Genomic DNA, 15,466 nt, shown 5'->3' with positions numbered 1-15,466 from the left:
CCTTTAACTAACTGAGCTCTTCCACCAGGCCTTTAGCTAAGGAGCTGCTGCCACCATTCTATCAACAATCGTAATTGGCTTTGACACCTACAGCCTGTGCCGCCGCTTATATCACTGAGCAGAATATTTAGTAAGCTCTTTGCTGGCACTCATACGGTACACCATCGCTAAGTATTTAATTAGTCATCGCAAGCACCTAATAATATTGAATTGTTTTAACTGAACTGTTTTTAGTTGATTTTATGTGGATCTTCTGTTATTTGTGTATTATTTTATGTAAGCCGTCCTGAGCCTGCCTCAGCAGGGAGGGCGGGGTATAAATGAAGCAAATAAATAAAATAAACCTTGTTACATGAAGGACACAGACCTTGTATGTCTTGCTCAACCTCCTTCCTCCACCGCTGCAGGCAGGTCATAACAAGACTGATCTCATCCTCCGTGACCACGCGGGGAGCTGGGTGCTCTGGAATCTCCACAGGGTCCCAGGGGAACTGGAAAGGTCTATCCACTAGTTCTGGGTAAGAGACGTCTACAGCATCTTCTCCATTCTCGGTTGTTTGCGTCACTACCCCCCTATGAAGGAGACAGGCAGGAAGTTGTTGACACCATTTACAATCATGGCATGCAGCACTTTAAACTGCATTAGACAAAACAAGCAAAGTGAACAGTGAAATTGCCACCGTTTTATGGCATCACATCACCTTCTAAAGCATTTCAGGGTTGGAGGGGGAGTTTTTATCATATTTATTCATTTGATATTTTACCCCACCCTCCCTGCCAATATGTCGATATAAAAACACACAACATAGCTATTAAAAACAATTTACAAAGAAATGGCGGTACAGGTGTGATAAAGTGCATACGAAAACATATACTCAGCAGTAAGTTCCACTATCGGCGGGCTCAGGCTGGAAATAATATTGGCACAGGGCATAGGTGGTAAAAATATCTGTAATCTACCTTGGGTCCCAGTGAGAAAGGGAGACTATAAATGAAAATGAATATGGTATGGAAGACCTGATGGAACGGGCCTTGTGCCCTTTGAATGGACAACCCCATTTTTACCTGCTATGCATGGGAGTGTGGCCTTTGACCTGGAGTTCTGCTGGTGTTGGCTTTGTACTTGCAAATTCAAGAACATATAGCAGCATGTCCCGCAAGGGGAAGCGGTCTTCGCCAGATCCGTATTTCATGTATCTAAAAAGAGCACGAGAGATCAGCTAAGTGAATCCCCGTATTCTCGAAATCAGGTAAACAGGAATGGAGCAAGAGGTTTAATTAGTGACAGATCGTCCTCTATACCTTCGGCATATCCATAAAATCACACGCTTTGTTAGTCACATGCCCAACGCTGGTATTGCTTTACGGCATGATTTATTTTGTTTAGCACTAGAAGATGCGAACAAGGATCATAGTGAACCATTTAAAAGACAGTTGCCTTTTAAAACCTCAGGTAAGCAAGTCTGATCTATGTTTCAAAATTAAAAATGTCAACTAGGATACCACCGGCACAAAGTAAAACACAAATGGACCAGTAAGGGGGGGGAAACCAACAATGGAATTGCATCTGCACTGCCCAAATTTTCATATAAAACAAACTTTAGTGGGAATAATGTGGATGGGCCACAGACATGCTCAGCTGGGAATTCAAGACTCTAGGTCCAATATTCTGCCCCATCGAAAGAATCCCAGCAATTTGAACACTACAGCTTGCTGTGTGCCCAGGGCGAGACAGGAGCACCCTGACCCCAAAAATATAGGACTGTGCAACTCTACCCGTCCCTAACCCACTTCCAGGTCGAAATCTCCCCTATAGATAAGCCCCCTGCTACTGGGCTAATAGATACAGTGATCTGGAACAGTCCTCCAGGATATCTGGTGTATGCACCAGGGTGTTATTCTCCAAAAGAACTTGAATGGCAGGCCTTTACCGGTCCTTTATGCTGCAAAATATCAAAGTGACTGTACAGAGGGAGGGATTGCTGCTATCATACTTTCTCTGATAGAACACCATGAAGGGGTAAAACAGGCCAACCTAGTTAAGCCACACTTGGCTCTCAGATGAAAAGAATAAGACGACTCAGAGCGGCACAGGGGTTGGAGTGGTGGGTTAGGGCCTGCGAAAACCGGGTCTGACTCCCCCACTCTGCCACAAAAACTCATCACAACTCCTCACCTAACCTACATCACAAGGTTGCTGTTTGGGGATAAGCTGGAGAAGGAGCAAACGATTTGATAAGCCACTTTCAGTCCTGAATAGGGTGAAAAGTGGGATATAAATTTTTAAAAATAAGCATAAAAAAGGAACAAGGGATATTGCCAGTCCGGATCAGTGGCTGCTCCCCACACATATAAATACTGTGCTCTGTACAGAGACCACATTAGAAAAACCAGCTACCTACCTTTCCAGTTTCTGCTGCAGAAGTGCTATCTGACCCTTCAGTTTCCTGATTTCTTCCCTTCTGGCTTGAATAAGTTCTTTGTTGCTATACAGGAACCTAAAGAAGGAATCTCCACTGCATGAAGTGTGCATAGGGGAAGGGGCAGGATCCCCCCCCCCTCAGGGCCCCCGTCACAACTCACTCATGTCACGATCCCTCTGGCAGAACCAGAAGGAAGTCTGAAGCCCCCAGAAGATGACCTTTCCTTCTCTGTGATATGCCAAAGGACCCGAGGGGGTCGTTTTATGTACTATACCACTGCTTACCTGTCCATATAAATTACTTGTGAGAACTCTAACTTGCTGTGAATCTTCTCCGGCTGTCCAAGTGACTGATTGAACTCAAACCGGGAAAGCTCAAAGGTCAGCACCGGAGGGAGCTTTGTGAACCAGCGCTGGAACGCAAGCAGATACAGAAAGGCTGTGAGTAGACAGGATGACGGTCGATTACAAGCCCTTAACACAGTACACATACACACATGCAGGTACGGGGAACATTTACACTATGTCCACTGGCAATGTTCATCTCAGAAAGTAATGCTCAGGCCGCAGGGGGGAAACAAATCAATGTTATCATGCCTAGGCAGAGCATCAGTGAGTCCTTATTTCAGGGCTGATTTGGTCTACCTTTGGTATGTGTGTATCGGAGGGTTAAAGGGTTACTTCCCACAATCACCACCTACAAGGCTTACGAGTCCCCCAGTAATCACCGCCACCTATTTGGAAAGCCTTTCAACAGCTGCTCTAAAAGCTACACTGGAGAAACCCAGCCAGCACTTCTGACTCCCAGGCTTTTAATAGACCTCCGCCGTCAACTGCCAAGAAAGCTTCGCATGACGACAGAACACACACCCTCCTTGGGAGCTATTTGTAGCCAAGCTGGCCCATTGTGCTCTTAAAATCCCAGACGGAAAAGTGGGGTCAAATTGATCTGGAAAAGGGGCCCCCCTATTTCCAACTTTTTAGTATTCCTCAAGCTGTCTATCGCGCCTTGTGGTGTTCGAGGCCCCCCTTTGCAGCTGGTGTCCTGCTCAATGAAACCCAAAGAGGTTCTCCCCCCTCCCCCCCCAGCTTCTGAGACTGACTTCAGGTCTATTCGACCCCCAACAAATCGATCGGCCCATTCCTTGTCTGAGAGTGGACTAAGGAAATCCGAAGAACCCGAAATAGCCCAGGTTTTCGTTCACTATAAAAGTGCATATTTCGAGAACGGGCAGAGTTTAAGTGGACCTCTTAAATACACCCTCTTAGGAAATCCTTAGCAAAAGCAGAGATGTACATCAGGCATGTCCAACTTCGAACAGGGAGTGTAAATACACCCTCTCAGAAAATCCTTAGCAAGAGCAGTGATGTACATCAGGCATGTCCAACTTCGAACAGGTAGTGATCTATTTTTCCCCGGTGATCTACCACCATGAAAATAAAGTTTCACATTAGTTTCAAATTAGATTTTAACTCACTAAAGTTGGGTTCCACCGCGCCCCCCCCCCCAATTTATAATGCACCTTCTGTCATTTACTGGTGAGCAAAATAAGCAAAAAGAAAACAGAGAGACGAAGATCCAGAAAGAACTGCGAACATTTTTTATTTATTTTATACCAGGAGACCAAGTGGGGCTGGTGATCTACCTCTGACCCCTCCGCAATCCAGTACACAAGACCCAACCAACTTTATCTAAGAGCAAACCAGCAACAACCACTAGTACTGAGCAGAAAAGCCTTAAGAACTATAAAGGAGCCCATTATCTTTGCCTCGGTTTCAAATTCCCCATTCAAAGATCTCACGTGTGAAAGGCTCTCAAGTCTTTTGCTAGTTGCAAGAAAGGGATTTTTTTTGGGGGGGGGGAGAGGGGGAGAACCATCTTCCCAATGCACTCTTCACTGTGCATTTATAAAACCCAATAGAATATCACTTGAAAACGTCAGAGAAAAGCAGAATGTGACTGAGGCATGATTTAAAACCAGAAAGGCAGATCAGAGGAAGAATAAAAAAGTCAGAATGAAAATGAAACATACACTAAGAGGGGAAAATATAAATTATGAAAAAGGCATACCATAAAGCTATGTACTGTACTTTTACCCTCCGAAAATATGGAGGCAGTAGTTCTCCCCCTACTCAGGTACAGGTAGGCTTCAATAAAAAGAGAGAGACTTAATCACATTTAAAAACACAAGCAGACTCCTACACAAGGTAAGCTTCCCAATGCAGGCTACGCTGGATGTTTGCGATTTTGCAACAGAAGCATGCTAAGCTTTATATATCGCTTCAACAGTGGATGTCAAAGCAAATGTACATTTCATCTATTCCATGGCACATCAACTGCATGGGCTTAACTGGATTCTTCACACGTTAACATTTGCAAAGTCCAACTTTGCCTTCATACTGCTCTGGCTGAGTGGAAAAGCCAGCGATATGTACCACTGACCTCTTGCCCATATTTCACTGATCGATCAGAAGGTGGCGCTTCGGTCTCCCCCTCTACCATGGCTCCTTCCAAACACTCGTTCAAGTTCTTATAACCGTTTACCTGCAGGGGATACTGGCCAAAGGTCTCGATTTTGGAAAAGGTCTTGCCTAAACAAAGGGGAAGAGAGTCATAAGCCAGTCTGCAAAGAGCAGGTCTCTTTAAAGATGATGGCACCTGGGGGTTCTGGCCCCTGTGTGACACAGAGTGTTGGACTGGACGGGTCACTGGCCTGACCCAACATGGCTTCTCTTATGTGCTTAAGATGTTCAGAGACCCCAACAGTAATTTCTTAGTAGAACTAAACCAAACAAGTCTTTTCCCAAGCAGGCTGTGAAAAGGAGCATCTTTAATACAAGCCTTCAAGGCTGTTTCCTGCTCCCTTGATTTAATTCTTGCTCCTAATTTACCTTGGAGTTGAGGCGAGAGTGACGCTTCATGAACTAATCAAGTGCCACTTAGGAACATACGAGGCTGCAGCCAAATAACGAAGTCTTGGTGGACCCGTGAGCCCTGAAGACTATATCATGGCACCTGTTGCTGTGGGCCACAGCCTGTTTCATCAGACGAACGCTGAATGCCACAATATATTTTGTTAGTCTGGAAGGTGCCTAAGACTCCTGGCTGCAGCCGGAACAGCAGTCTAAGACAGCTGCTTCCTCTGGAAGGGTGTAGCTGTTTGACAGGACATTGATCCGCATAGCTCAGCACAGCCTGCTCTTTATCAGCAGTGACTCTTTACCGTCTCAGACAGGGAATGTCCCCCAAAACTTGCTACCTGATTCAGCTGCCTGTTAAACTAAAAACAGTCGTGTTTGTTGTAAGTCACCGGTCTGTATGAAGGCTAAGTCTACAAAATTTTCATCCCAGGATGTACAAAACATATGCCATTTTTAAACAAAGGTATGCTAAATAAAGGAGATCCAATCAAAATGGAAGATGAGATGGGAACTTCTTTAAAAGCCTGTTAAGACAGAGGTGTCGAACTCATTTGTCATGAGGGCCGGATCTGACATAAATGTCTCTTTGTCGGGCCGGATCGTGTGTGCCATAAAATGTAATGCCAGGTACTGGAGATATAAACTGTATAAAGGACAGCAGCTGGTAAACTCTGAGTTGTTGTATCCTCACTGCAAGGCCCCATGGGCTGGGGTGTGTGTGTGTGGGCAAAGGAAAATCCACATGGGTAGACTAGAGAGCCAGCAGTGCGGCATTGGGCAGACACTCCCACACTGCTTGACTGCTGCAGACAAGGTTGTTCCGCCGTGCTGAAGCCACAATCGGAGTGGCTCTGCCCATTCCTCCTCAAGCAGTCTCCTGTTCCCCCCCTTGCGCTAGTTGCTCGTGGGCCACATAAGAGCCCTGGGCGGGCCGATTTTGGCCCCTGGGCCTTATGTTTGACACCCCCGTGTTAAGTCTGGAAGACAGAGCGAGGAATATATTGGTTCCATGTTGTATTCAAGAAATGCAAGCAAGCATTTTGCATACATTACAGTGCTGTCAGCATGAAATGATTTTAACTGCAATTTCAATTATTCGCTTAAGCAATTTGTTTTCAGGTTATCTATTGTATCGAGGTTAGCAGTGAACCCACATTGCTCCAGCTTACCTTCATGAATCCCCTCCGTTAAAAAAGTCCCATAAAAAAGTTGAACCATTGGGTTTTCGGACTTGTCCTGAGGGCTACTGCTGAAGACACAACAAGTTCAACATAAGCAGGGATATGGATTGCACAATTAAGATTCCGAAGGTTCGTTAAAAACAGTATTCAGGAGTCCATTTTAAAATGCAACTAAGAAAGTCACAGCAATATATGCACAGGACGGAGGAAGTGTAGTTAATGCTGATTTCGCAGTTAACGAGGAAAAAAAATGAAGCCTTAATGCAAATGCCCACCGAGGCTATAAACTGTGTCTGGGCTGTCGCCAGGACTGCAGGATGAGGCTCCTCATGAAAAGGACTTCTTGTTTGGAGAAAGCAAAACAAGTGTGCTGTGAAGACGAGGCTGGAACCCTTCTCCAGCCCACATGCTGGTCTTTCATGTGCAGTACAGGAGGAGTTGCCAGTCACATCAGTCCCCACCTGCAGTCTGGTTTGACCCCCAGACAAGACACTAGAAGCTCCACAAAAGCCTTTTAGATATCAAAGCAAAGCTGTGGGGGGGGGTATCTCCCCTCCAATATGCTTTCTGGACCTCAAAAGTCTCCCCAGAGCTGAAATTAGTCCTGTTAGGCAACTTCTGAGCCCATTTTAGGTAGGGCAAAAATGTTAAGCACCCCCCAATCATATCTAATGGCCAAACTGAGGCTATTGTTCTCTGGTCACATGACGAGAAGACAAGAGTCGCTGGAAAAGCCAAGAACGCTAGGAAAAAGTTGAAGGCAGCCGGAAAAGAGGAAGACCCAGCGTGAGATGGACTGTCCCCATCAAGGAAGCCACAGCCCAGGGTTTGCGAGACCTGAGCGAGGCTGTTAACAAGAGGACATTTTGGAGAACATTCATTCACAGGGCTGCTGTTAAGTCAGCAGGGACCTGACTGTGGTCCGCACACACCACCAAATCTTCCCACACCTGCTATTCAACCACACAAGTACACCAGTGGGCCGTATTGCTGACCTTTAAGGGGCTCGTCTGATCTGACCTTTCAAGTGGCACGGCCCAGACACGGTGACCACCCCAATGAGACCCAAAATGCTGAAACTTCAGGAATCTGCCAGGCACTCTGGACAGAAAACCGCACGGCACTGAACTCCTGGCGTCAATGAGCTGGATCCCAAGGCTCTGCTCCACCAACAGCGCCACCTTCCTCTTTCACTGAGGGGGGAAATTTATGATCTCCAATATTGTTTTTAATCATTCAACTGTTTCAATGTTTTTTATGTGCACCACTTTGGGGACCCCGATCAGGTGGGAAGGAAGCACAGAAATCTTTTAATAAAAAGAGGCCTTGTGCTAGAAGAAGGTACCACTGTTAGCCGAACAGACATGTGGGCCCAAGAATTACAGCACTTGATAAGTTCAGGTGAACAGGAAGCATTCAAAGCGGGCATGTTATTCAGTTTGGAAACCCCCCAGATTTCCCTGGAAAATGAGCTTTATCGTGCATGAAACACAAGCTGGGATTTTTTATTCAAAGGTTCCACCCGTGAAAGTCCCCCCCCCCAATAAGGGCCATGAGCAGATTGCTAGAGAGGCAGCCGATAAACTTGTTATAGCACTGAAGACAGATACTGCCCTGATGAGGAGTAACCGGCATAATCTAGCAATGCCCTGCCCAGCGAAAAGATGAAGCCTGCAGTTCTCCCCTCCCATCCAGCAAATAGTGAGAGCATTAGGACTCACTTGACGTTCACGGCCAACTGGAAAGCATCCTCCAGCCAGTCCAGGAGTTTGTGTGTGAACTCGCTCACATCTTGCTGGAAAGAAGTGCGGATCAGAGAGTCAAACAACCACCAAAAGAGGAGCCCAAAACTGGCAGAACCCCCACCACCACCATTCCCCCCCACACACACACACTCTCCAAGCAGAGTTTGGAGACTAGAGGTAAACTCTGCAGAGGGAGAAAAATGGCTATCTAGTATCAGGCTGAAAAGCGTAGGAGAGTTCTCCCCCCACCCCTGCACTCCACCCATGCTGAGTTTTGACCCACTCCCTCCCTTTCCGTGTTGACAGAGACCTGGCACAGATGGAGACGTGAACTTATCGAATTGCATCCTGAGGAAGCAAAGGTGCGGGACAGCTATGGGCAACACGGGAGCACCCAAACAGGCAAAGGAGTGACAGTTCACCTGCTGCTCATCAGGAGATCTGAATGCACCCCTTAGAAGTTCCAGCGCGGCCGTTGGGTCTACAAATTTACGGACTGCTCCTAGCATTAAGGCAAAGAGAAACTGAAGCTCCTGCATGAATGCGATGTTCCTCTTCTTCTGAAAGAGAGAAAACACGGCCCACCGTCTCAGGGAAAGGAGAGGCAGAGCAGGCCAGGCAGCAAGCGTTATCAAAGCACACGTTATGACAGATGGCCAGTTTACAGAACACCTTATGGGAAGGCAAAATCAGTTATGGCACCCAAGGAAGCACCTGCAAGGGGCTCCCTTGGTGGATAAGACCTGCTGAGCGAGGCCCTCTGATCGTCCTCACAGCTGACATTCCCACCAGGGTGCCATCTCCAAAATACCTAGGTGGCATTCATAGGGAACACTTTCCCTATGAGGAAAGGTTAAAGCGCTTGGGGCTCTTTAGCTTGGAGAAACGACGACTGAGGGGTGACATGATCGAGGTTTATAAGATTATGCATGGGAAAGAGCAGGAAGAGAAAGAGGTACTTTTCTCCCTTTCTCACAATACAAGAACTCGTGGGCACTCTATGAAACTGCTGAGCGGTTGGGTTAGAACGGATAAAAGGAAGTCCTTCTTCACCCAAAGAGTGATTAACACGTGGAATTCACTGCCACAGGAGGTGGCTTCAAAAGGGAATTAGATAAGCATATGGAGCAGAGGTCCATCAGTGGCTATTAGCCACAAGGTATAGATAGGGACTCTGGGGCAAGTGATGCTCTGTCTTCTTGGTGCTTGGGGGGGGGCAACAGTGGGAGGGCTTCTGGTGTCCTGGCCCCACTGCTGGACCTCCTGATGGCACCTGATATTTTTGGCCACTGTGTGACACACAATGTTGGACTGGATGGGCCACTGGTCTGATCCAACATTGGCTTATCTTATGTTCTTATGGGAACTCTCAGTCTGGGGCAAGTGATGCTCTGTATTCTTGGTGCTGGGGGGGCAACAGTGGGAGGGCTCCTAGTGTCCTGGCCCCACTGGTGGACCTCCTGATGGCCCCTGGTATTTTTTGGCCACTGCGTGACAGAGTGTTGGACAGGATGGGCCATAGGCCTGATCCAGCATTGGCTTCTCTTATGTTCTTATCAATGTATGCCACCAAAATCCAGGCACCTGCAATCCAATTTTACACTAAGTCAACTGAAATACAAAGATCTAGAAAGAAAAGTACCCTGCCGTTACTCAGAGAGCACTTACACTGCGGCTTTGACATTTTTCAAGGACGCTGTCTGGAAGGGAGTAGCCGAGGACCAGATGTCGGAATTCTGGCAAGTGGAAAAGAGACTGACCAAAAAAAATATTAAAATTAAATCATTGCCTTTTCTGACCAAAGCAATCCGATCTCAGTTCTTTACAGACACCACCTTTTCGAAATCGTCAGTTGCCATGGCGGCTTCAGAAGTTATTGCATTCCCTAACCAGAAAGTACTTGTGTAGGACAAGCATGAAAACCTGGAGCAGATCATTCACATGATCAGGTCTCCCACTGCTATCGATGGCCCTTTAGGGTGCTTTCATCCAAGCAGAGATCCCTCATGGCAGGGCTGCACCTGCCCTCTCCAATGCTTCCAATCTCCTCTGTCCACCGTGAATGGGACCCCGTGGTCCTTTCTCTCACTCCCCATCTCACAGAAGGCAGAAAGATGGTGCCAAAGTCTCACCAACACTTTTCAGCACTGGTCCTTGTTGATTTATCATATCAGAGTGACATACGGATCTCATACCCACATTGCTAGTGAGAGCCACAATATCAGCTACACTTTTTGCATACGTCTTTCATTCATTGTAACAAAAGCACTCCATGGGGAATTACACTCTACAAGAGCTGCAGTGGCTCAAGTGGTTAAGACGCTGAGCTGCAGACCGGAAGGTCTGTGGTTGGGCAGTTCGAGACCCGAGTGTGCTGCATGATGGAGTGAGCTCCCGTCTCTGGTCCCAGCTCCTGCCAACCTAGCAGTTCGAAAGCAAGAAATTGCAAGTAGATAAATAGGTACCACTTCGGTGGGAAGGTAACAGCGTTCCGTGCGCATCGGCGTCTAGTCATGCTGGCCACATGACCACGGAAACGTCTTCGGACAATGCTGGCTCTTCGGCTTGGAAACGGAGATGAGCACTGCATCCCTAGAGTCGGATTCGACTGGCTTCCGAGCAAGGGAAACCTTTACCTAGAGTCACTCAACTGACCTTAAAAAGCACAGGCTAGGTACTGCCACAAATCCAAAAGCCACTCTGAAGTAGTAGCGTAAACATACCTGTATGACTGCACTGAACCAGCAAGTGTTTCCGATGTTCTTCATTCCCACGGGCCAGTCGCCTGTTCTCCTCCACCCATTCTGGCTGAGGCTCTCCCCCCAGACTTCACACCGTTTTCTTTTGGGACGATTTTTACTTTCTGCCACACCTGACTCATTAACTCTGCAGGAAACACAGTGCATCAAAACGAAGGAATCGTACTGTATAACCAAAGGGGTTCAAAGTCATTTTGTTTCACTCAAGTCCACAATGTAATTTCCCTTGCTCCTGATGGGACACTACCAAACATTTGGAGAGGGGGAAGTGTCTCTGGTAAAGATGGCTCCCCCCACTCCTGCCATTAGAGCAGGAAACCATGCTAAGTTCATAGAAGACTGCCATGATCAGCTATGCAGAGTGTGAGTGCAGAGAGACGACCACTATGACACGAACCCCCTTTATACTCCCAGTTCTGTTAGGGTCTGCGTGTCCGGACCTAGACTTTATTTTTCCCTGACCCGTCCCCTACACAAATCTGCAAAAGTCTCTTTGGGGTATTTGTTTTACTTATTAAAGAGTTAGGCACCACGGCTTGTTAACTTCAAAACAGAACAGGCTTTATTTATAAGAAAACACAACAGGGGGATGGGAAGATATATACAGAGGATAATTTGTTTCTTTTCAGACTTGAACTTTTGGCTTGGTTTACACTTCGGCAGTATGTTTGTTGTTTCCAGTATCCCACAGATGTTAAACAATTCACTAAACACCTTCCTAATCATACTCTCCTGTACTGCTTTGTGGTTAACCTTTGACATTCGAGATCTGGCTCCTATTTGAGCCCAACTGGCCACCAACCGGTTGTCCTGACTCTGCCACACCGTTCCTCAGCCCTCTCTTAACCACCTCTCCCAGTTACTTTAGGAGCAATGCATTTGGGTGTTTGTGACAACTGATGTGTTTAACCTTTCACCAGTCTGATCACTGTCCTCTTTCCTTTAGAGGGACTCAGTAATCCAGACTATTCAGCCCCAGTTATCTGTTCCAACTGTTATTAGGCTGTTCACACAGAGCTACAGAGGTCTGCTTCCTTCACAGGGCTCCTCAGTTAGTTGACCGCTCTCTGCTAACTCCACTGATCAACCCTCCTCCAGCTGTCAGCTCCCAACTGTCAGTTAGGTCCGTTTTCTGTCACTCAGGGAGTGCTCCAGCCAAAAGGACCCCTCCCCTCTACGTCATGTGACTCAGCAGGGATCTATCTTAACATTCTGCTGGTCCCAGATTTTCAATTCCGTCACAACCACCCATGGGCACTCAGCATGAGTCATCCACAATACATACACATCCCGGATCATCATCAAATCTCAGTAGCTAAACAGATTCAGCCCTAGAGTAGTACTTGGATGGGAAACCACCAAGGAACACCAGGGTCGCTGCGCAGAGGCAGGCAATGGCAGAACCACCACTGAACGTCTCTTGCCTGAAAAGCCCTACAAGGTTGCCATAAAGTCAGCTGCAATTTGATGGCCCTTTCCATCCTCCATCCACACGCACAGGAAAGTTCACTGCAAGACATACATCCCAAGTTATCTGAAATGGCTACATGGAAAGTGGGCCGGGCTGTGTAAGAGCGGCATCGGAAGTGAACTGATGGTCGACACACAAAACTTGGGTAAGATGATTTTTCCAGAGAGTACATAAAACGGCTTTATAATTGAAGGTCCTTTACTGATGCACACCGAGATAATACCGAAAGAAAAGATATATAGCATACCCATTCACTGTTGCATTTAGATCCTCTAGGAAGGTGGAAATATCTGGAAACTTCTGGGTTCTCGATGGCCTGCACTTCTGCAGATCAGCCTGGTTATGGGGTACTGAATCAATTGTACCTGGAAACAAATGCAACCATCAGTACCTAGGGGCGATAAAGGTGCTCTCTCAAAGCAAACACAACCTTTCCCTAACACAGGTTCTCGCAGACAGAAAACTGCAGTCAAACACTGATTTGCTCTGTAACTATTCCACGCTGCTCCCCTCCCCCACAGAACTAGCCAAAGGAAGCAGATGATCCATAGGGAACATACAGACATGCTTAAATGTCTGTGGAGTGTTGGATTAGGACCAGGCATGCAGCCGGTAAAACAACTGACTTGTAACCCAGCACACAAAAGCTGGTTTTCCTCATGTAATACAACTGCTCTGCTCTTGTCCACGTAACTGAACAGTTTTAAAAATGGTGATTTTTGAGGTTCCTTTCCAATATTTGTTTATGTTATTAATAGTCTACCCTTTCTCAATGAGACTCACGGCGGATTACACAGTGTAAAAGCCAATACGACCAACCCACTAATCGTTTCAGCAACAATCAACGTATAGGTCTTTACTGTAAGCTGCCTTGAACCTCGAGGAAAAATAGGACACAAATGTTTTAATCAATCAATAAATTGAGCTGTTCCCAATTAGCTCCCTCCAGAGCAGTCTCCTTGTATAACAGAACTGACGCTTCTGAGACTGGGTTTCTACACCCTGCATCTAACCTTCCTGATTAAATGCGCCAGTGATAAAAGCATTCCAGGGGAAGAATACCCCGCCCCCAAAGACGGTCACCTACTCGTTGTCTGCTGTCTGCCAACAACACTCCCTTCACAGTCGGATGGTTCTGTAGCACAGTCGGAGGGTTCTTGGACTGACTCTTTCGGCTGGCCCTCAGTGAGAATCTCGACGGCCTCCATCAAGTCCCCATCCGCAGCCTAAGGACAGAAAGAACACACTGAGAAAGAAGAACACTCTGAGAAAGAACACACTGGGAATTTTTGTTTTAATTTATTTGTTCAGATTTATACCCCCACCCTCCCAGCCGAGGCCGGCTCAGAGCGGCTTACATAAAATCAGCAAAAATATTTAATAATGTAAGAAGACATTTAAAACAATATTAAAACAACTACAATTCCCTAATAAGTATTAGATTCCAGTAACAAAGTTCATGGTGGCGACCATCAACTATCTTCCCATGGCCGGCTCGCAGATCTTCTATAGATGTCTTCAGCAATGCTCCCTCTAAGCTGTGGAGTCTTGTGAGCAGAAATTCTACTTTGTGAGTTACTGGCATTAAAGCTGTGAGAGAGCGATTTGGCTGCTGCATGAATTAGTTTGCTCTGGTGCCGTCCTTTTTGAGCTAAGACAAAAATGTGTGAGCTGGAGGCTAAAAAACTGTGAGCTAGCTCACACTAACTCAGCTTAGAGGGAACACTGGTCTTCAGGTGTCTTTCCCAGCTGCTAGTACAGGCTGTTGTACATCCTGGGGCAGCGGGCTTCTTGTCCTAGTTGTTAATAGTGCTGGTGGCTCCAAAAGCCTGGCGGAAGAGCTCCGTTTTACAGGCCCTGCGGAACTGTAAGAGGTCCCCACAGGGCCCTGATCTCCTCTGGGAGCTCATGCCACCAGGATGGAGCCGCCACCGAGAAGGCCCGCGCCCTGGTTGTCCCCAGCCTGGCCTACCTAAGACCCGGGAGGGCCAATCGGTTCTGGGCCCTTGAACGCAGTGCTTTCTGGGGGACATGTGGGGAAAGGCTCGAGGTGACCAATCACGAGGTGACCTCAGGTATGTAGGCCCCTGGCCATAAAGGGCTTTAAAGGTGAGAACCAGCACCTTGAAACAAATTCAGTATGCTATCGGCAGCAGCCAGTGTAGTGCCTTGAGCAACGGGCTGGATGTGCTCCCGGATTGGGAGTCTCATCAACAGCCTGGCCGCAGCATTTTGCACCAGCTGCAGCTTCCGGATTTGAGACAAGGGCAGCCCCATGTAGAGAGCATTACAGTAGTCCAATCTCGAGGTGACCATTGTTTAGTAACACATCCATTTAAACTACAAAAAAGGTTTACCATTTGAACATTAACTCCTGTTGATAAGAAAGGAGAAGGGGAACAGAAGCATCCTGATAATAACGGAGATAGAATGCAAAATGTTACGGATTACTGTAACTGTGGTGTTGTTTAGGTCTTTGAAAATAATCACTGTACTATCTTTAGTATGATTAAGAGAGCTACTGAATCCGAGAGTTTATGCATATAGAGCTCAAGATATTATTCACCATGTATTTATAGTCGGCTTATCTCACCGGATCTTTTAAATGTAGCTGCTGCTTCATTAATAGTCAACTTATCTCACTGAATTGTATGTGGGCTACATATATTAATTTCTTTATACGCTGCTTAACTCATTGAAAATTAAGATTTGAAAATTAGATATGTATTCAGAAATATCAGAAGCCTGCTGCCACTTCCTCAAGACCACGTTAGTGAAGAGGGCAGGGGTGGTGGTGGGTTCCTTACCCCATTCTTGACAGAGCCCAGTCCACTTTCCTGCTGGGCAGCAGCTGGTGAGGGGGCATGAACTGGGCTCGGTGAAAGGGGAACCTTCTACTTCCCCTCTTGTGGTGTGATGAAAGGGAACCCGCTGATGCTAGGCTCTTTCCCCTTTGTCCCTCACTC

At 46.8% G+C, this 15,466-nt stretch overlaps 1 protein-coding gene across 1 annotated transcript in view; it reads right to left on the bottom strand.

The window, feature by feature from the left end:
• USP28 (ubiquitin specific peptidase 28) overlaps positions 1-15,466 on the bottom strand; it is a 39,842-nt gene that overhangs the window by 22,328 nt on the left and 2,048 nt on the right. The window contains 12 exon segments of the mRNA XM_015422337.1: positions 368-573; positions 1,066-1,197; positions 2,403-2,498; positions 2,708-2,835; positions 4,866-5,014; positions 6,514-6,590; positions 8,247-8,320; positions 8,693-8,830; positions 9,939-10,025; positions 10,994-11,156; positions 12,748-12,865; positions 13,588-13,726. Coding sequence (XP_015277823.1) covers positions 368-573; positions 1,066-1,197; positions 2,403-2,498; positions 2,708-2,835; positions 4,866-5,014; positions 6,514-6,590; positions 8,247-8,320; positions 8,693-8,830; positions 9,939-10,025; positions 10,994-11,156; positions 12,748-12,865; positions 13,588-13,726 — 1,507 coding nt within the window.

This window comes from Gekko japonicus, unplaced genomic scaffold (genome assembly GCF_001447785.1).
Source record: "Gekko japonicus isolate JY-2015 unplaced genomic scaffold, Gekko_japonicus_V1.1 scaffold805, whole genome shotgun sequence".
NCBI classification, from domain to species: domain Eukaryota; kingdom Metazoa; phylum Chordata; class Lepidosauria; order Squamata; family Gekkonidae; genus Gekko; species Gekko japonicus.
The sequence above is the reverse complement of the archived record's forward strand: the minus strand, read 5'-3'. Positions and strand labels throughout refer to the sequence as shown.